General features: G+C 54.5%; 7 protein-coding genes across 7 annotated transcripts; 5 read left to right on the top strand and 2 right to left on the bottom strand.

The window, feature by feature from the left end:
- Positions 1-291: 291 nt before the first annotated feature.
- Positions 292-4525, bottom strand: NCS57_00656900 (RNA-dependent RNA polymerase; the record flags this gene model as incomplete). Its single annotated transcript, XM_053056452.1, has 3 exons — positions 292-2444; positions 2494-3279; positions 3331-4525. The coding sequence occupies 3 exons, from the start codon at positions 4523-4525 to the stop codon at positions 292-294; spliced, it is 4134 nt and encodes a 1377-aa protein (XP_052915407.1).
- Positions 4526-5673: 1148 nt separating this feature from the next.
- NCS57_00657000 (uncharacterized protein) lies at positions 5674-8376 on the top strand (the record flags this gene model as incomplete). The annotated part of the gene is made up of 8 exons (XM_053056453.1): positions 5674-5773; positions 5856-6113; positions 6176-6416; positions 6484-6771; positions 6824-7075; positions 7125-8018; positions 8085-8206; positions 8279-8376. 8 exons carry the CDS (start codon positions 5674-5676, stop codon positions 8374-8376), a joined length of 2253 nt encoding a protein of 750 aa, XP_052915408.1.
- A 671-nt stretch (positions 8377-9047) lies between these two features.
- Positions 9048-10771, bottom strand: NCS57_00657100 (Serine/threonine-protein kinase RIO1; the record flags this gene model as incomplete). The annotated part of the gene is made up of 2 exons (XM_053056454.1): positions 9048-9155; positions 9215-10771. The coding sequence occupies 2 exons, from the start codon at positions 10769-10771 to the stop codon at positions 9048-9050; spliced, it is 1665 nt and encodes a 554-aa protein (XP_052915409.1).
- Positions 10772-12030: 1259 nt separating this feature from the next.
- On the top strand, positions 12031-13452 carry NCS57_00657200 (Peptidase A1 domain-containing protein; the record flags this gene model as incomplete). The annotated part of the gene is made up of 3 exons (XM_053056455.1): positions 12031-12355; positions 12403-12529; positions 12576-13452. The coding sequence occupies 3 exons, from the start codon at positions 12031-12033 to the stop codon at positions 13450-13452; spliced, it is 1329 nt and encodes a 442-aa protein (XP_052915410.1).
- Positions 13453-14088: 636 nt separating this feature from the next.
- Positions 14089-15105, top strand: NCS57_00657300 (NmrA domain-containing protein; the record flags this gene model as incomplete). Its single annotated transcript, XM_053056456.1, has 1 exon — positions 14089-15105. One exon carries the CDS (start codon positions 14089-14091, stop codon positions 15103-15105), a length of 1017 nt encoding a protein of 338 aa, XP_052915411.1.
- Positions 15106-16438: 1333 nt separating this feature from the next.
- NCS57_00657400 (uncharacterized protein) lies at positions 16439-17647 on the top strand (the record flags this gene model as incomplete). The annotated part of the gene is made up of 1 exon (XM_053056457.1): positions 16439-17647. One exon carries the CDS (start codon positions 16439-16441, stop codon positions 17645-17647), a length of 1209 nt encoding a protein of 402 aa, XP_052915412.1.
- Positions 17648-18952: 1305 nt separating this feature from the next.
- Positions 18953-19954, top strand: NCS57_00657500 (Pyr-redox-2 domain-containing protein; the record flags this gene model as incomplete). Its single annotated transcript, XM_053056458.1, has 2 exons — positions 18953-19353; positions 19402-19954. 2 exons carry the CDS (start codon positions 18953-18955, stop codon positions 19952-19954), a joined length of 954 nt encoding a protein of 317 aa, XP_052915413.1.
- Positions 19955-20830: the final 876 nt, after the last annotated feature.

The raw sequence follows: 20830 nt of genomic DNA on the forward strand, positions 1-20830 counted from the left end.
CCCAATTAGAAGAGCTGCGTGCATGTATAAAGGCTTGGGAGCACCTATGAAGCATTATGTGACAAGACACCAGGGTATCGAACCAACACGCTATACGAAAAACAAAATCCATCATCCAACGGTGCCCAAGTGCTGGCGCCAAAAGAGGCACACGCAACGGCCGTCGGATCCAACCCCAAACGCCTCCCTATCCATAGCGACGCCAAATTATGAAGAATAGCTGAATCAAGAGTCCCAGCTCCTTGAAGAATCAGTGTTGGAGATGATCGAACTGGCCAGGCCGATGCGCTTCTAAGCATCGTCGATCTGGGTACCGTCCTCATCATATTCCATCACCTCCTCCAGCGCCGACAGACTCTCATTGTCATGTCCAGCCTGGCGTCGAGCAGTCAGCGCCGCGATGCGCCTGTTATCTGGTCGAAGGATACTCCACATCTCTGCCGTGACGGCCACGGCGCTCACGTCAAATCCCCCACGAGACATCATAGCCTTCATCCACGCATACTGCTGACCCGAGAGTCGCCAGACCATGTTGTACGCGAACTTGTAGCCGAGCTTGAACATGGTCGATGCCTTGAGGAGCTCCCATTTGCTTAGCGCTGGGTCTCCATTCCAGGAATCAAGGAGAGGCTTGACTTGTCTGGAAGTCATCAGCTCGGCCGGCGGCTGGAATGAAGACCACTTTTGGTGGAGTTCCTTAACCTTGGCACCAAATTCATTGTTTTGGGTGTCAGCCTTGCTGGCGGCCATTGTCACTTTCCATTCCTTGGTCATTTCCGAGACCTTGGCGTGCAGGACCTCCATCAGTCTCTTAATGATCCTGGAGCCTTCTTTCTGGGCCTCAAATTCATCATTGAGACGGGCCAAGTCCTTGTCCCAGGCGTACACTTCGTGGCCGTAGAGAGCGTTGTAGAATTTCGTCAACGCTATTCTAACGGTGTTTTCGGCGACATCAAACTTGAGGTAGTCAAGAATATGACTGGAGTTATCTCTGTTGGTGTACGTCGAGCTTCTATCGTTGTGGTACTCGGGGTCTTTGCCTTGCATTTTCATATCGCGCTTGAGTCGTTCGTAGTCCTCGCGTGTGAAAAGCAGACCCTGTTTGGCTTGGTCGACAAGAAGACTGACCAGTGTGCTGAGTGCCACGGCTCGTTCACTGTTGACGCCCCTTTCAAAATAGCAGAGCTTCTCTTTGAACACGGTACAGATGCCCAAGTAGGATGGCTGCATGCTGAAAGAAATAGCCGAGTGCAGGAAGTCGGCACAGGCACTGTCCACATCAATGCTTGTGCTCAGGATCGATTCAAAGCTCGGGTTGGACTTTCGAAGATATCCCTGCTCCACAAGGTCAGGTTCCACAGGCTTGGCCGCATTGCTGAAGTTATTGACGATTTGAGGATCCCAACAAACCCAAGCCTTGTCACCGTCGTAGTCACCGCCAGAGAGAAGATCAGCAAGTGGCGATTTTCCCTTGGAAGAAAAGACAATCACGTCCTTCAACCGCTTGAGGTTAGGTCTGAATACTGCCTTGACCTTTTGGATGTCGCTGACAAAATGGGCTGGTGCTCGAGCGACCAAAATGTCGATGCCATCCAGTAGTGTGTCTGACTCGCCGTCGGCTTGGAACTTGGAGGAGAAAGCAAGTTGAACCTCCCCTTCTTCCAATGTCCCAGTAAAGTCAACAACCATGTACGCATAGGTTGAGCGCGGGATCTTGATGTTCATCTTCGCTTTGAGTTGATCCGCCTGCCGCTTCTGCATGCTCCAGACAAGGTCCCTCAGGTGACGGCACTTGGTAGCCTCGAAGCCTGCATCTAGCAGGTACGAAATGACGTCTTCATCTCGCTCTGGTAGACCCCCCAAGAATGGGATATGACCAACACTCGAGCGATCGAATCCACGATGTGTCCAGCCGCGAAGATTGGTGGGGTGAGCCATGGCAGCCATTTGGCCACCAATCTCTTCATCAAGGCCATTGACCAGGTGAGCGGCGATGGCATCCCGCATGAGACGGGGTCTGGGAGCCTGAGCCTCCAGAACGGGAATGAATTGTTGGTTGAGAGCTGCCGGCCTCAGCTCCCTCGACCACTCACGCACCTCGAACGTCCGGTGGTGAACGTCCAGGTAGTCGCACTCCCATTTCCTTTGAGACGGGTATGTCTCTATCCAATCGTTGTCGTCAAGGCCGTCATCCTCAACATCGACAATCCACATCCCCTTGGCGCTGCCGATACGGGCTTGGAACGCACAAGGGGCTTCCAAGAGACCAAGATGAGTCGCCACCTTGCGAGCAAGGGTTCGGGACATTCGGCCGATACCATCACCCATGTCTTGCTGGGACTTTTTGTCTTCTTCCCTCATGTATTTGTGAAAGCCCAACATGGTGTCTTGATGGCGAAACTGGTTCGGCTCAAGGACAATGGTGGGGACCGTTTTACTGAGGTCTGGTCAAAGGGTCAGCCAGTTTCACTATCATCTATCTGGGATACTCACTGAGAGCAAGTCGAGAAAACAATTTCGGAACGGGCTGCCGACAGTTGCGCTCAACGCCAATGGCCCAGTTCAAGAGGTCACAGCGCCGCATCTTCGTGCGATTCCTAGGGCTTATTGCCTCTTCCTGTGGTGGATACTGATGATCAGGGAGACGGAAGTTGTTACCATCAGTTGCAAAGAAGTAGACGCGCTCCTGCATGATGGTCATGCTCTTGTGGGGAGGCTTGGGATCCTTGACCGTCTTCTTTGCGTCACGCGTAAAGAACGGCACCCATGTACGACCTACAAAATAATGGGAACTGTCAGTCAGCCATCTTATGACCTTGTTCGGGCCCCCTTCATCCTGCTTGATAACGTCCGGAGCATCTCTGGAAGTTGGACTTGGCATCACAATCTCCATGAAACGGTCCGCGCCGAATCGACGAGCCAGTCGATGTCCAAGTTCAAGTCGAGGCGGCTGAAGCTTGAGTCGGTACAATGGACCAGAATCCTCAGTGTTGTAAGCCAGCTCTGCAAGCAAGGCTACCGTCTTGTCTTGGGCTGCAAAAGTGCCCAAGGCTGCATCCCAGGCAGCGCGTTCACAAGCAGGAGGCAGTCCTTGACCCACGAAAAGTCGATGTGAAAGCAAGATCTGACCACGAAACTTGCTCTGATCATGCCAGGTATCGTTGGGCTTGTAATCAATGTCCCATTGTGACAGGTCCACCTGGCAGTGAACCGCAGCGCGTGTGAGCTCCCACAAGATGATCAAAGGAGCATGATTCAATCCAGGAATTGGAAACTTGGCTAGATTTTAATCAGTAAGTTGTCGAATGCCCTCTCAAGTAGACTACTCACGCCAGATGTTTCGTAGCCTATCAGTTAGGGCGCACGATGACGGCTCTTTCGCAAACACTGGAGTTCCGAGAACTGGCGTGTCCAGGTCAGCCATTTCCGGGACGCTGGAGTAGGCCGTGGCAGGGCTGCTCGACCTAATAGGGGCCTCGAATCTGATATCAAGGGGCTGAGGCCGGATGACAGGCCGAGGCTTTTCCACGGGTGGGAATACCACAGGCGGGAGCACTGGCTCATCAACGGGTTCGGCTGGCCCTTGGTGTTCATATTTGTTCACCGAAAAGGGTACCGGTTCGCAATCCACACGTCTTTTGACAGGCTCAGCAAGGGGTTGATATTCGAATTGTCGTATGCTGCGAGAAAACGAAGTCTGAGGATCCTTGAATGACTGGTTGGTCATGACAGTTGTTTGAGTACTGGCCGCACAGTCATCATTGGCAGCAGAAAAGACAGTCGGAGCGAGTGAAACTTTGCTGGAGTTGAAGGATCTATTTCCAAAAGACAAGGCATGGGAATTGGAAAAGCTGGTGGTTGCACTTTGGACGCCATTGGAGTGTGTGCTAGACCGTGTGGCAGAGCGTGTGGTAGCAGCAGCTGTACCTGCGTCGTGAGCTGCGGGCCATCCCGCGAATGAGCGACTCGAAGTGCTGGATCGAACTGGGATGTCATCGACACTGTTGCAGGGCGAGTCTGCGCCAGGACCATCTATGGAGTTTCTGTATCGCTTTGCACTGGGATCCGGAAACTCATCCGAATTACGCTTCGAGTATCTCGCTCGCGGTTGGTTAACAAGGTTGTCATCTTTAAGCAGCTGCAGGAGAAACTCCTGGAGCTCGGCCCGCTCTTCGGGGCTCAAGCGGGAACGATGTGGGCCATTGGTTGCTCTTGGAGTGGTGTCCGGATCGGCGCGGGGCTTCTCGACCCAATGCCTCAGATGCTCGTCGGCCTGCTCGCGAAACCGGCCAAAGCATCTCGAGAGACGGTTGGGATCTTGGAACTTGAGGTAGTGCGCGCGACGGTAGATGGAATCCGCACGTTCCTGCTCCTTTGTGCGACGCTGTAGCCGGCGCTTACTGGGCGACAGAGTCGGGTCGGGAAGCTCAAGGTCGAGCTGGAAATCAAAGCTGAGCGACCGGATTGTGCGATTGAGTTCCTCTTGCGCCTGAGACCTCCGGGAAGCCGGAAGGGCAGTCGACATGACGAGCTTATCGCAGAAAGCCAAAAGTCAAAATGAATGCGATTTAAGCAGCCACGGCGTGGCGCTCCAATGATTGTAGGTGAGGTCGTTGCGAAGGTTTTGGTCAATGCGCCAGATATCTCCTGGCGCTAAACCTGCTCAGCCCTGCGGTACTGGGAGTCGCAGCCTCGAGGAACTGGTTCAGAGCAGCAAACAGCTTGAAAATCACAAAAAAGGAAGGCGATTGGGCAAAAAGATGGTAGCGGACCCAGATGCGAGAGAGATTGGCGAAGAGTGTGGTAGAGATGGGATGGACAGTGAATGGGTATGCCCCCGCGCAGAGAACGGGAGCAAGGGGATAGACCACGTGAGGAATATCGAGACATGACGTGAAAAGCAGTCGCATTGATTAAGTGCCGTGCTTTGGATGTTTGCTTGTCGCAGGATTTGCACTTTGCTGCAGCTTGCCGCCATGAGGCCAGCCGCCAGCCATGTTGTCTCTTGTCTCGGTACTCAATTCGCCTCTAGCTCAGCCCACGGACAGGCCAAACCACATGAGTCAACCTGAGGCATCAGGTTACTTCGCCCAAAGGGTAATAGCTAAAATATCATAAGCATAATAAAAGAACAGTTTAGAGTATTACCGTTTCTGATGATATTTTATCTATTATTTGAACATCTTTACACAAATTATTCTCAAAAGTAGCAGCATTTGAGACGAGTCAGAACTAAGCTTTCTACCTTTTGTATCTCACTTCCTGACCTGCGCCAGGAGCCAGCCATTGGGCAGCTGGGCTGCGGCCCGGAAACGGCCTTTATTTATCCGAAACCGTCTCCAGCCCGCCCCCGGAGATCGGCCCTCACACCGTCCTCTACTTCATACTGTCCGTACTGTATCCCTCCCGCTCACCCGCCCCAACCAACCAAACAGATTGCCAAGGCTCCTCCTTCTCCAACCGAAAAACGCCGCCGCTCTTGTTTGAATTGAAAGCCGAACCGGCCCCGCCATCACCGCCGCATCTTCCCCTCTTCGCCCGCATCGCGCATGGAGACGCTCGGAATTCGGCATTCGTGAAGCCTCATCTGGTATCAAAACATTGCTTCGTCAGGACCATCGCGACGTCTGTTTGGCTCCGTGGCTCGATTCTGAGCCGCCCACCCGCTTAATTATGGCTGAGAACCCTAGCCCAGACGAGCGGGTGCCCATTGATGAGTTGACCCCAGAGGAGGCGAGTCGCATCATCCATTCTCACCGCAAGGTTCGCTATGGTGAGTTGAGTCTTGAGATCACGGCGCGATGTGAATAGCTTCGCGCCGCCCGGCCCGTCTCATCCGCTGACCGATGCTCCAGGTACCGCATGTTGGCCCTGTCGCCAGCGTAAGGTGAAGTGCGACAACAAGCAGCCCTGTGAAAACTGCGTCAAGAGAGAACATCCTCGGTTATGCTCCTATAAGCCCAACCGCTCCTCAACGGCCAAGCACTCAGCGTCGGCCGCGCCTTCAGAGGCCAGCGTGACCAACCGCAAGAGGACGCACTCCTTTTCTGACTCTCGACCCGACGAGAGCGTGCGCAAAGTTGAACGCCAGGACAGCTGGCCACGGACCATCGGTAGGCGTCCGCAAATTCTGAATAACCTCGGGTCAGGCCACCAGCTAACAGAAACACCACAGCGAGCCTTGATGAGCCGGAGCCTGCGGGCGACCGCTATCTGGGCCAGAACAGCATTCCCGCCCTGCTGCGCGAGCAGTCTTCACCCATCAACAAGGGCGAGAGCGTCGACATCCGCCAAGACATGAGGTCTATCCTGGGTCTGGACACGTCGGCGCCGTTCCCGCTGATGTCGGCCCATCACCTTCAGCGGATGACGCAGGACATTTCAAATGAATTGCCGTCCGATCGCGAGGTCATGAAGTGAGTTTGCGACCGCAATGGCGACAGCCGCGGGCAGTCCGGACCGCAGTGCTGACAAGCTCTCCAGGCTGTTCCGTGCTTACAAGGAAATACCGCAACCGTTCTGGGGATTTGTTATGGACATTGACGACCTTGAGTCCAAGCTCATGGTTTACCTTGAAGATCGCTCTCGGAGCGCGACTAACGGTGTCAAGTCGACCAAGCCAGTCCAAGCATCATGGCTGGCCATACTATTTGCGGTCTTGGCCGTCGGCTCACAGTACCATGAATCTCCTTATCATATTCGAACCAGAGACTCTCAGCGATACATCCAGATTTCTTTCCATTTTCTCCGGCTGGGCAACTTTCTTCTTCGGTAGCGACAGGTTCTCATCCTGACTCGAGTTAGCGATGCTGACTTGTTTTAGACCTTCGTTCGATTCGATCCAAGCACTACTTCTTACCAGCTTTGTACTACTCAACGACATGAAGGCCGAGGCGTCGTGGGCGCTGATGGGTTTGACATGTCGTCTTGCCCAGTCTCTAGGTCTGCACCGAACAACACCCAGCGACAGCCGTGACAGTACGCCCCCGAACACGCAATCGAAAGAAATGATCCGACGAAGGTTATGGTGGAGCTGCGTTTGGCACGATACCCTGACGTCGCTCTCCTTTGACAGGTGAGCTCGACCAGGCGCTGATGTGATTGATCTCCTAATCCCTTGTTAGGTGTCCGATGACCAACTTTCCCTGCTGTCCCATCCCTGTCATGTCACCCACGCCGAACGGCAACTACTCATACCTCGAGACCATGTATCACCTCATGGAAATCATTTCGCGCCGCCTAAACCCCGATGTAATGATGAGCTCGTCGTACACGCAAATCGTCGACAACTGCGAGGCCGTTGAAAGCCTTCGGAGTCGCACTTCGCCACAACTCCAGTTCAAGGAGAGCTGCAAGACGGCCCTTGATCGATTACAGCACTACGCCATTCGCCTCCATACTTCCTTTGTCATCTCGGTAGCCTGTCGCCCGGCGCTACGGAGGGACTGCGAGTTTGAGGCAGACCAGAGAAAGAGCCTCGCCGATCGCTGCAAGGACAACCTAACCGAAACCGTCCGCATGTTCCTGGCCATGCACCAATTATCAGCTATCCCGACGAGGAGCTGGGCCTTTACGTACCACGGCCTATCATCAGCGCTCCTGCTCGGGATACTCTGCGAGACAAAGACCGACCCCGAGGTCCGGCAGTTGCAGGGCGATCTGATCGCAGCCCTGTCTGCCACGGCCGCCAAGGACGTGAGCTCACCCGAGCCTCACGTCATAACGACGGACAAGGACATTGAGCTCTCCGGGCCGCTCTACCGAGCTCTGACGGCGCTCAAGAACATTTACGACCATGGCTCCGTGGTGCCTACCCACCTCAAGAAGGAGGGTGACGCCTCTGCCGCCGGCAGCGGCAGCCGGACGCCTCAGTTCCCCTTCGGACCCGGGGGTCAGCTCGCCGGATCCAGCAACCCGCACTTCCGCAACGTCCCACAGAGCGCCGACCCACGGGAGGATGCCGCCCTGGCCATGGCAGAGATGCAGAACGGAGGCGCTGCCATCCAAGACTTTACTGGGTTAGTACCGAGTCGTTTCCTCTCTCCAAGTGTAAACTCTTCTAAAATCACACTCTACAAATCTAGCCTCCCGTATAGTCAGCAGGTGCAGGCTAATAACAACATTAATCTCGACAGCATGGGCACGATGAATGTCGATCCCACTCAGTACATGGCTCCCATGGATCTTTACGAGTCCATCTGGGGTGGTAAGTCTCTCTCTCTCTCGTACTTTGCCCGCAGCAGCTTGGTCCAGAACTGACTCGACATTGCCTTTTCAGAATCGCCGGACCCGTGGAACACGGGAATGGACTCGTTAAACTTTGACTTTTTGGCTCAGCCGCCACCAGGCCAGCCACAGCAGCAGTTCTACTTTTAGCATGGCTCAGGGCGAAGCTGTGTAATACGACCGCATTTGGGAATTTGGGACCTGGTACCTTGCAGACGAATAGCCGGAGGACCTTTCTAGTTGGGCGATGGAGAGATTGTATACACAACAGGTATGGCGCGACTGCATGAACGGCTTCGGGAGGGCAACTTGCTTTTGAGCCAAGCGCATCTAGGGATTTCAAAAATCATGGTAATATTCAAGTCATTACTTTTCTGGTCGGTGCTTTCTTTCCGATGTGACGAGCTGGGCTTGAGTAGCCTGGATCTCTCTACCTGAGGGGAGGAAGAAGCGCCGGCGCCGTCACTTGAACGGCTCCCACGGCAGCTTTGGTTCAAAACCTTGCAATCGTCAGCGCTCTCTTTGATCTTCCCGACGCCCCGAAGGCGTTCAGATCGCGCTGGGCAGTCTACGGCCGGAGGTTACACACCCGTCAACGCAAGTGTCTCGGGGTGCTAAACCGTCTCGGCCGTGAGACACGCCACGGGCGACAAATCAGTGCTCATCATCCGATTGCGGTTTGTGTCGCAAAGTGCTGTGGGGGATTCGAATTGTCTCTGCCGCTGAAGATCTCGGAGATTTTGCTCATTCAGACCTCATGGTTCAACGGCGGCTGGAGGAATGTCCCAAGACTGAAGTAAGTTATTCTTTTGTTTTCTTGTCTACTTCTTCCGTCGAGAGGTGCTGGCGACTATCTTCTTCTTGAGGTGCTTGGGCATCTTCTCCTTGCGCTTCTCGCGCTTGGCCTCCTTGACGGCCTGCTTGTGTGCCTGTTTGAGAAAACGGGGGTTAGTGGCGCCAAGGGGCGATGGATTAGGGGGACACAAACCTTTTTTTCGTCCTTGTCCTCGAAGCGTCGGCCACGGGGAGTGCCCTTTTCGAACCGGCTCTCATCGTGCGACTCGTCGTCGTCGTCGAGGGATGCACCCTCGCCGTCAGTGTCGGATGTGGAGCCTTCCTCCTCATCGGCTTCTTCTGTCTTTTTGGGAGCGATGACCTGGTCTGCCAGGAGGTTGCTGTAGACTAGGTCATTGCCTTGGCCCTGGTTAACCTTTTGCGCATCCTTTTCGATGTCATAGACTTGTTCTAGTGTCTGAGGAATGTATTGGTTTCGGAACACTTCGTTGTCAACCTCGAGCTGAGCAGCGTGGTCCTCACTCGTGGCATCAGGCCGAGTCTCATAGAGCTTCTCAATGGCCTCTGACATGGCAGGTTCCTCAACGGCTCCCTCAGGTGCCGTGATAAAGTTGAAGATGGCGCGGTCGGCGAGCGTGTCAACGCCCTTGCGACGGAAGAAATCGCCCACATTCTTGATGTCCATACGCAGGAACTCGAGCGACCGGGGATGATCAGGCTCGACACTCTGCGACACATCGATGATGTAAAGCTTTTCCTTGTGGTAAAGAATGTTGTACTCGCTCAGATCGGCATGGACAAGGCGACAGACTTGGTATATGCGGCGCATGATGCCCAGCAGCTGGACGTAAAGCTTATGCCACTGCTGATCCACATCGTCACCCGTCAGAACAGCGTCACGGAGGCGAGGGTAGGCCCAGCCCTTGCGGTCGCCAAGAAAGCCCATGACCAAGACGTGAAGCTTGAGGCTGATGGGCTCTGGGCAGGGAATACTAGCGTTGTAGATCCTGCGCAGGTTTCGGAATTCCTTCTCAGCCCAGAGCTTGACCATCTTGCGGTTGTTGCCCTTGTCAAAGCCACCCTTGAAACGGTGCTCGCCGGTGATGTAGCGCTCGCGGTCCTTGAAGCTCAGGATGGCCGTCTTGTAGACCTTGATGGCCCTCTGGGTGGTCTCGCCGGTGCGATCGTCGTGCAGGACGGCGCCGTAGACGTTGGCCTCCTTTCCTGTGCTGATGGCGCCGTGGACTTCGCTGACGAAGCCGCGGTTGATCATCTGGAGGAGGATCATGCGGGTGCGCTGATCCAGGACCTGCTCGCTGGTGGCGCGGTCTGCCTTGTCCTTGTCCTTGTCGGCATCCTGCTTGACCGAGTCGAGGCGGATCTTGGCGGCATGCTTGGAGAGGGCGGAGACTTGATCGTCGATGCTGGCAAAGGTGTTTGCGGTGGGCTTTTGCTGATTTGAACGGGGGAGAACGGCGCCGTCTTGAGCACTGCGCTGGCGGTTGTAGGATTTTGTCAGGTCGCCGCCGTCAGCGGACCACTCCTTCTCGTCAAAGTCTTCATCGTCGTCAAAGATGTCGTCGAGATCGTTGTCGTCTTCCTGGCCCTCGGGGGCAGGGTTTTCTCTCTGGGTCTGCAACTCGCGGGGGATCTCCTCGGTCTTCTCGTAACCCTGGTTGGCCGTGTAGGTGTATGGCGGCTGATGAGGAGCAGCCGGTGAGGCGGTGGCATCGCCTGCCGAAGAGTCCATCGTGAAGGATTCGCTCGATGATGTCGAGAATGGCAGTTTGCGAGTATCTCGTGAAGTTTAAGGGTTCGAGACTAGGGAACAAGAGTTCAAGAGGCGTTGTGGAATTTTGTGGGCAACCTTGAGAGAAGTTGAGTTGTCGCGGGGTTCAAAAACGTTATCTTATCGTCTCGTCCAGTCGTAAATTGTGTGTGGAAGGTGCATTTTTAGGGACTTTTTAGTGGGGTTGCTTTACTGTATTTGGTGACTCATGAGGGGCGAATTTCAAGATGGATGAGCCATAGATTATCACTTTGCATCATCGCTAGCCATTGCCACTACTGTATGACGATGTCTGATATGACAGCTCATGGTGTTGACAACCGTCTTGGTGTTTACCACAGCCTTGCTATAGGGTGAGCCTCATTGCGGAGATGGCTTCAGCCTCGCCCTCCCGGGCCTCCTCCCGGGCCAGCTTCCCCAGAGCCAAGACGAGATTCGGCTTTCAGCTCCGCCACTGCTCGCATCGAAATATCGAGTCAGTGAGTTCATTCCCTGGGAGCCTGGGCCATGTCAAGGTGACGCCACTATCGCCATGACATTTGGGGACCTGCATGCGCGGTAGCCTGGCTGCGCAGGTACCCGACCGGAAAGCAACGATGCTCCAGATCAAGTGATCTGCAAAGGGTCTTTTCCAACAACTTTGGGGACCGTTCGACACTCGTCGATCACTACCTCAAAATGTCTGACAGGGTATTGACATGGCCTCCATGAGGGCGAGTTCCTGGCGATCGGGCCTCTGGACCGTCAACTCAAAACCATATCAGCTCGTCCAGGAGCAAATCAGATACCGGCGCCAGTTACCAAGGCCGGAGGTGCCTCCGTCCGCTGGCCATGCCTGGCGGGAGGTGCCTTGTCTCGGTCGCCGTCAAAGGTATTTCTCGGGTCTAGTCCTAGTCCAAGTCGTTGGGAATGTGGACGGGCAGCCATACTTTACTGGATTCAGGAGCATTCCTCAGCTATCCCCTTGGACACGGGCCACATTCCTGGTTAAGCTCTCCGCGATGGCTTCACCTACTCCAGCCTTGGCCAGAATTCCGTGAATCGGGATCCAGAATTGCCTCGAAGGCGTCGTCACCCTTGATCCGGCCTCGTGGGCTACCGCACTGCTGGGCTGGCCCTATGGTCGAATGTCTTGAAATATCAGGGTCCTGGCGCCCCATCGTCTCACTCCAGTTCTTGCCGAGGACTACAGACATCAATCACAACCTTCGCAAGTCATCATGAAGTTCAGCTCGGTTGCCCTCCTGCTCCTTGCAGGTATCGTCAACGCCAATGCCGCCCCCCTAGAGGATGCCGACAGCGAAGAGGTCCCCCAGATCGACGAAGACCTTGTTCCCCAGGATAACGGCACACACCTGGTGCCCCGAGCCCATGGAAAGAAGTTTTCGCTTGACCAGGTTACCAATGGTCACTACAAGCAGCCTGATGGCACTACGGCGATGGTGCAGGTGTTCAACAAGTACAAAAAGCCAGTACCCAAGAAGCTCAAGCAGGCCTTAGCGGCCAAGAAGAAGGCTACCAATGACAAGTTCAAGATGAAAGTTGGTGAGTAAAGATGAATGGACTGTACCAACAATATCTGACTCTCTCAGGAAACATGAAGGGCACAGCTTCAGCAACACCTCCCCGGTACTACGATTCCCAATACGTTGTCCCCGTCAAGATTGGCACACCACCTCAGACTACCTATCTCAACTTTGATACTGGTTCATCTGACCTGTAAGTCTTAAGAAGCCATTCTAGTGACTCGACTAACCCATTGCAGCTGGGTCTTCTCATCCGACACATACCTGCCTGACCAGGCTGGCCACATTCTTTACAAGCCAGAAAAGTCCAAGACCAGCAGACGACTCTCCGGACAGACGTGGAGCATCGTGTACGGAGATGGCACTGGTGCCAACGGCATCGTCTACACCGACAGAGTCCAGGTCGGCAACACATACGTCACCAAGCAAGCAGTGCAGTCAGCGACCGAGGTCTCGGAAGGCATCGCACAGGACAAGTTCTCTCATGGCATCGTAGGCCTTGCCTTTACCAGCCTCAACACTGTCCGACCCACGGTGCAAAAGACCTACTTTGACAACGTCCAGAAGAGCTTGGCCCTCCCCGTCTTCACAGCCAACTTGCAAAAGGGCAAGGCAGGCAACTACAACTTTGGCTACATCAATCAGGGCGAGTACTCGGGGACCATCAAGTTCAACACTGTCGACAAGAGCAGCCCCTGGTGGCAGTTTACAGTCGAGGGCTTCCAGATTGGAACTGGTGCCCCCTACCACAAGTACAAGTACTCGGCCATCGTCGACACTGGCACAACACTCCTCCTGGTGCCCAAACTCATCGTCACGGGATACTACAGGAAGGTCAAGGGGGCAAAGCTCGACCCTAAGCAGGGAGTGTGGACATTCCCCTGCACATCGAAGCTCCCTGACTACTACTTTGGCATGGGCAACTACCGAGGCAAGGTTCCCGGAAGCTACATCAACTATGGGCGTCTCACCCAGGATACATGCTACGGTGGCATTCAAAGTTCCGAAGGTATCGGATTCGCAATCCTGGGAGACATCCTCCTCAAGGCGCAATTCGTGGTGTTTGACCTCAAGACACGGTCAGTGGGATTCGCCAACAAGAAGACGATAAAGTGAAGGGGAAGAAAGGTCAAGGCACGCAAAAAATTGAATTCCATTTGTGGTTTGCATTGGGAGCGATGGCGTCTTGTGGCAGCAGGCCGGTCCCTGCGTTAGCTCGAAAGTTTAATGACTAGACCATTATTATGAATGGAATGAATAAATTCAAGTTCAAATCTAGAATTCCATTTCCGCATTCGAAGTGTAGCATTCAAGGCTTACAAATGGTTAGAGTTGCAATCCTCTATGTCCGGGATATGAGCCGGCTTTAGCACGACTGTGGGGATAAGCGAAGACGCTTTGTAATTGACTCAACGTTGAATACCAGGTCCAACATGAGACTAAACGAATGACGTTACAAATCAGTACTCGCTTAGAGAGGACGGGCAACATGAGAATAGCCTCATTCCCGGAGATTATGGATAAGCAAGAGGCAGAACCGAGCATAACCAAGGCCAAGAGTCGTCTCGTACGGCCCTCGGGCCTGTTGAGCGCCACTCAGCGTGACATCAGCGGATCCCCAACGCATCAGATCGGCAGGTCAAACCCCACAGACACAGGAGAGGAGGCGACTCTGGATCACAAGCGGTAAATCGACGTAATGGGCGGGAGAATAAGCTATAGCCTATATACGAGCCATCGCCCCCTTCAGCCATGAGAATGACGGATCAACAAGATCAGGATACGCCCCTCAAACTCTCGGTCGCAAACCTGCAAGCCCTGGACCGCCTCAACGACCCTTCACTGTGCATCATGAACGTCAACATACTCGTCCTCGGCGCCGGAGAGCTGGGGCTCAGCGTCCTCGAGGCCCTGGCCGTACACCCGCTCCGGCAGGAGAGGCGAGCCCGGATCTCGGTACTACTGAGACAGGCGACGCTCGACTCGGCTGCCCCGGACAAGAAGAGGCTGATCCAGCACATCCGGGCACTCGGCGCCGACTTTGAGGCCGCCGACGTGGTCAACGCCAGCGTGGCCGAGCTAGCGGCCGTCTTTTCCGGCTTTGACGTTGTCGTCTCGTGCAACGGCATGGGCCTGCCGGCGGGAACGCAGGTCAAGCTTCTCGAGGCTGTCATCGAGGCCAAGGTGAAGCGCTACTTTCCGTGGCAGTTTGGAATGGACTACGACGTGATTGGCGAGGGGAGCTCGCAGGACTTGTTTGACGAGCAGCTAGAGGTGCGCCGCGGCTTGAGGGCGCAGAGCGAGGTGGACTGGGTCATTGTGTCGACGGGGCTGTTTATGAGCTTTCTGTTCCTTGAGGCCTTTGGGGTCGTCGACTTTGGGAAGAGGACGGTGCGAGCGCTAGGCAGCTGGGACAACACCATCACGGTGACCACGCCGCGGGACATTGGGCGCGTCACGGCAGAGGTGGTGTTGGATCCAAGAGAGATTCAGAGGCAGGTCGTCTACACGGCCGGCGACACCATCTCGTACGGGGCGCTGGCGGATCTGCTCGAGGCCCGCCTGGAGACCAAGTTCCACCGTGAGCTGTGGGACAAGGACGAGCTGAAGCGGCAGATGGACGAGGACCCGAGCACCATGGTCAAGTACAGGGACACGTTTGCGCAAGGGCGCGGCGTCGCGTGGGACAAGAGCAAGACTGTGAATGCAGAGAGAGGGATCGAGATGACGGACGTGGAGGAGTACCTCAAGACGCTGGACGTGAGGTGAGGTGAGGCTCGGGGGAGAGGAAAGAATTTTGAGATGTGATGGGTCAACTTTGAAAATGGAAATAGCATGGCCTAGGCGAATCGGGAATGAAACCTTGTTGAAGCATCCGGGCAGCGTAGCAGTTGGTGGAGTTTGCATTGTTCCTGTTGTCTCACATCTACCTACCCTATTGTTTTCGAGATGCATCCTGCGGCTGCCTCGGGCGAGGTGACATGATGTACAGTTCTTGCAGTATGGATGCCTTGTTGCTGCATGTTTCCTTCACAAAAGATGGGGAAGAATACGACGCACACTGGCGTTTATGAGGCCCTGTCCGGTGTCCCGATTTGTTAGTATCCGCATCACCGAGAGGCCGAGAACGTCCGGGGGTTTTGGTTATCGGGATTTCCTAGATAGGGAACCATCGTTTGACTTATCGGCGCCGTTATCTCAAGAACGTGCTGGAGTAAAGGACGAGCACGAGTATTTGACGGTACTGGTTTGACCTGATTCATGAATTGCATTTGTTATCTATGCTCATGTGGTTGAGCCATTTGCCGAGGATGTTTGACAGCATGAATGCGACAAGGCGTCATAGGACTGTCAACAGAGACAATTCATGCGCAGCTGTTTCACAGAATTTGCTTCCTCACTGATCAGGTTCCAACTTTTTGGAAAATTCTTTCAAGGACTTGACGTCTTCCGAGACTTTTGAGCTTGGTCACCCGGCGATGACTCTTCCAAGGCGAACCGAGACGAGAACCGGAGATGAGAAGGCTGGCTGCCTTGCGAGCATGTACTCTACACACAAATTTGTTAAGGGAGTACTTTGCCAAAAATGACGACACCCTCTCTTTTGCTTATCGTCATGACGGCGCGTGAGCCCCAAAGTCAAACCCCCATGCTCACTGACCAATCATGTCCAGAGACGCAAACAGTCACAAGGACGTTGCCTGGCACACCCAACCAAAGAGGCACGTCATGCGCCTTGCTCTGTGCCTCGCTGATAACGCTATCGGGGACTGTTTTCGTTCCTGGGGTTTATCGCCTATCACCAAGCAGCGTGCCCGTCTCACCAAAGGTAAGCCGGCTGCGCCACCCATGTTACAGAGGACGCCCGGATCAAGGCACCGTGACTCAGAAAACAAAGGGGATGCCTTGGCCCCAGGCTGAAGGGGGCTTGATTTTCCGGGGTACAGTCGCCTGTACGCCATCGACGGCCCAGATGACTCTTCCTCGGCGTCCAATCGTGCTGGCCTCGCACCAACACGCCCCCGGATGATATAATACCAGTCCCCCTTCTCGCCCAGAGTGTTCCAGAGGCCTCGACCATATTCCTGCTCTAGTACAGTAGATGTGCAAGAGCACGCAAGATATTGCATCTTTCATCCCTGTTGCGCCATCGTTGACGCCCTTTTACAACGCATACACATCATCTATACCCACCGAGTCCCACATACAAGTTTCACGTCTTATACCGATAGCTTCGCCCATCATGGAGACCCTTCTCAACAGCGCTGGGGATCTTCCCTCTGCCATCTCGCAGTATAAACACTTTCCCATCAATCCTGATGCTCCATCAAAGACTCGTGGTTATTCTTCTCGCAACCACTTTATCCGCGCAAACGCAAAGCGCCAGGCTCAGAGCACCAGTACCTCTGTATGCCGCGATACCGGCTTCCACTGCACGACAGCTACCTGCGGTACCGAACACTGCCATCGCTGCGGTGAGGATCAGAAAAATCGCGGCGCCCGTCGTCCTCAGCTAGAAAGAGTTCTGCGCAATGAGCTCGTGTTTACTGGACCCGAGCAGCTCCGGTTAGACTATCGAGTCCGTCATCCCCGGAACCGCGGCATCACCCGGGGCCGCACCCAAACCGCATGTTGCTCCGATGAGGCCGAGGGCCGGGATCTTGCTCGCAGCAAGGTCCCTCTGCCCAGCGACCGATACCGCCTCGTGCGAAAGCCCACCCTCGAGCGCGAGGAGGCCTTTCGCGATGCATCCACAGCAAAGGGCAACGTCCGTCTGCGACGTACCCAGCCTGTGAATGACGACGCCGAGATTGCCGAGCTCTACCGTATCGGTCTTCTCTACGACGAAGAGAAGCAGCCCGAAGAGGCGTTTGATCTCAACAGTATCCAGCACGAGGAGCCAGTGTACACCATCCGTCCTGCAAAGCGGTCACGAAAGAACAAGAAGTCGCACAGCTTCAGCTTCAACGACCCCCTGCACCTGGACCTCTCCTTCACAGACCTCGGCGGCGACGACAGCATCGCCCAGTTCCTCTCTCCCACGCCGTCCGACGACGGCTCCATCCCTCAAGGAAACGGGCCCTCGACCCGCTCCTTTGCTCCCCTGCGGGTGATTTACGAGCTCGACGGTTCGCAGCCATCGTTTGACGTCGACACCTCGCAGCCCCCGGACCTCGTGTCCGACCCCCTCTCAGACTATGATTGTTTTTCAGACAGCGACCTCGACGACCTCCCCTCTGAGCGGGAGGTCCGAGACAGTGCAGCCACCCCGTCCTCGGACGTCTGGGTCGTGCTGGGTGACGACTCGTAGCAGGTCCGCCTCAGAAACCCCCCGTGTTCCGTGGGAATTCTGCAGCAGCGTAACGGTGGGAGAGCCTCACCGCGGACTGGTCCTCACAAAACCTAGCCTTCTCAGATGTGTTGAGTTACGATGGGGTTGATGGTGGATGGAAATGGATAACACAGCTTCCGCTGCCTGCCTGGTGCTCGCGGTGAAAAGCTGCTTGAGCATCGTGGGTTGTCGGGAGTTTGTGGTCTACTTTGTACATGGGTAGCGTCCATTGACGAACCTGCTTTGCTTGCATAGTCTTGTAAAGAGCGTTGTTGCTTTTTCATGTATAGATATTTCCCGGACGCGGGACTTTTTTTCTTATTTGACCTGAGAGAATTAAACTATTTGGTCGAACTTGGACTTGCCCTCGATGCTTTGCGTGATGTGACGAGAGATGTAATCGCTATTAACAGGAATTGATATCCCCTCGGGCGCATTATCATCCCTTTTAGGATGATTGAGAATGATATGTATTTTGTAGCTATTTATGACCATGCTCTGCGCTCAACTGACCCTGCTCTGTTGCTGAGATGCTGGCCGGAAGATGGACGTTGGACAACTCATCAACAATATACAGGTGGAACTGCGTCGGGCAAGATCCAAGATTTTATCGATCCTTGGGAACTTTTTCATTGGCGTCCATTCGTCGACCTGTTGGCTCTTTTACGCTTAAAATGTTTGAGTGCCTAGCAGCAAGGGCAGGACTCGACTGTGACAAGATATGTCTCTATTTCCATACTCCGTAACGGAGGGCTTGATCTTTAAGCTTCTTATAACCGTGATATTCGCAGCCGGCCTAAGGTGGTCCTCTGATGAAGTTCAAACCCGATTCTGTCGCAACGTCATGTCGCGGTACATCACCCAAGATGGCATTGCGTCGATCTCGGCCAACTCACCAGGCGATGTCCTGATCAACAATGCCGAGACGTGCCTGAAGCCTTTCACAGGCTGTAGCGGGGTTAGCGATGACCAAGATTCATGGATGATGGTACTTGTAATACCCTACGAAACTTGCATTGGTCATGGGAATTCACGAATCATGACGCAGCTCATGTCCTTCGGACTTGGCCTGCTCCGTGTCCGCTGGCGGAACAAAATCGCCGGCACCTTTTTGAATCCGGGGCGGAGTGGGGCCGACGACCGAAGTCTCCGACCGGAGGGTTTCAATTCTCTCCGGGATTTGTATAAAGAATCATCGGCCGCTTGTGGATGCAAGTGATAATGAGACAATCATAAGCACCAGATTCAACGAACAATTACTACAGACTTTGAGCAATAGAACCAATGGCGACCAAACTCTACGACGTTCTCATCATTGGCGGTGGCCCCGCCGGCCTCTCCATGGCGACAGCTCTCGCCCGGCAACTATACACGGCCCTGGTACTTGACTCGGGAGTCTACCGGAACGCGCCAACAAAGCACATGCACAACGTCATCGGCTTCGATCATGCTGACCCTGCTGCCTTTAGGGCCAAGGCTCGGGAAGATTTGGAGAAGCGGTATAGCTCTATCGAGTTCAAGTCGGCGACCGTTGAGACGGTGAAGAAGCTGGACTCTGGTATCTTTGAAGCTGTCGATAGCAAAGGTACTGTGTACCAAGGCAAGAGGCTGGGTCTGGGTACGGGTGTCAAGGATGTTCTTAAGGATCAGCCTGAAGGTTATGCTGATTGCTGGGGACGTGGCATGTAAGTGGTCTTGAGTCTCCGTGATGGGTCACAGCTGACATGATTAAGCTTCCACTGCCTCTACTGCCATGGCTTTGAGGAACGAGGCGCTGAATCTGTTGGCGTATTCGCTGGCGGCATATTCACTGTTCCAGAGATGGTCTCTCATGTCGCTCCCATGGCCAAACGCCTCGCCAAGTCCGTGACCGTCTACTCTAACGGCAACGAATCTCTCTTGGAGGGCGTACGCGCCAAACTACACAGTAGCAAGATCAACTACGACAACCGAATCATCAAGAGCTTCCAGCTCGTCGACAACGGCCCCGCCGTCAAAATCACCTTTGAAGACGGCTCCTCCAAGGTCGAGGGCTTCGTCGCTAGCCATCCCAACGTGGTCCAGACTTCGCCCTTTGCGGAGCAGCTCGGCCTCGAGATGCAGCCATCGGGCGAGATCAAGGTGGAACCGCCCTTCTACGAGACCAGCGTCAAGGGGTGCTTCGCGGCTGGCGATGCTGCGACCGTGTTGAAGAGTGTGCTGCAGGCTATGGCTATGGGGGCGTTTTCTGGTACTGGGGCTGCGACGCAGTTGCAGTATGAGTTGGATGCAAAGGATGAGCTTTGAGAAATAGGTCGGTGGTAATAGAGTTGCTTGTTGCTTAGAACGTCTTGTTAGTAATGAAGCCCTGAGCGTCGATCACTTCCTTCAACGATGAGCTGAACTATTGCCAAGCGAGATTAGGCTGCAACAGATCTGATCTCGTTTACTGCCTGTCTGATATCACGTAGCACACGATGCCATCACTAGATCTGATGTGGAGGTCCCTGGTTCGTCCGCGCGCCTCTGCCGCCTGATCCAGACCATTTGTGACTTGGACCCTGTAAGTAAGCAAGATGTCTCAGACCAACTTCGGTTGGCTGCAGAACGGCAAGGTAATAAGCAAAAAAAAACTTTCGTAACGGTGTGTGACTTTTGTGTCTTAGATTTCTCGGAATCACACCGTACCCGACGCAAGGGAGGCGTTTGGGGAGGCCAGAGACATTTGATGGCCGGGCACAACGGGCGTGATATAAGGTCGAGTCCGTTCTCCTCCAAAGTCTTTGCTGTGGCAGTTTCAAGATTGAGAAGGTCTCCCGACAATGACATCACGATATTTGGCTCAGGTGAGGCAAGCCGAGGCCGAGCTCATGTGAGTGTTGGCTGGACAAGTGTCTAGAGGTTCTTGTCTCCTCGACGCTGTGTTATCTCCATGCACCTCGTCTGAGCTAACATTGGTTCTCGTGGAGAGCTACCTGCAGGATGGATCCTCAACCTCAAATCAGATGCTTTCGCGAGCGGCAAAGACCCCCTGCTTGGCTTGCAGCAAACACAACACGGATCCAGCCGTGCCGGCATATCTGATCCCGAGCTGGACTCTGCAGCAAACAGCAGCAAGGGGTAAGGAGACCATCCTTTGCTGTCATGGCGGCGCGCCCGAGGCCTTCTGACCGAGTGGAGATG

The sequence above is a fragment of the Fusarium keratoplasticum genome, chromosome 4 (genome assembly GCF_025433545.1).
Source record: "Fusarium keratoplasticum isolate Fu6.1 chromosome 4, whole genome shotgun sequence".
Lineage (NCBI taxonomy): Eukaryota > Fungi > Ascomycota > Sordariomycetes > Hypocreales > Nectriaceae > Fusarium > Fusarium keratoplasticum.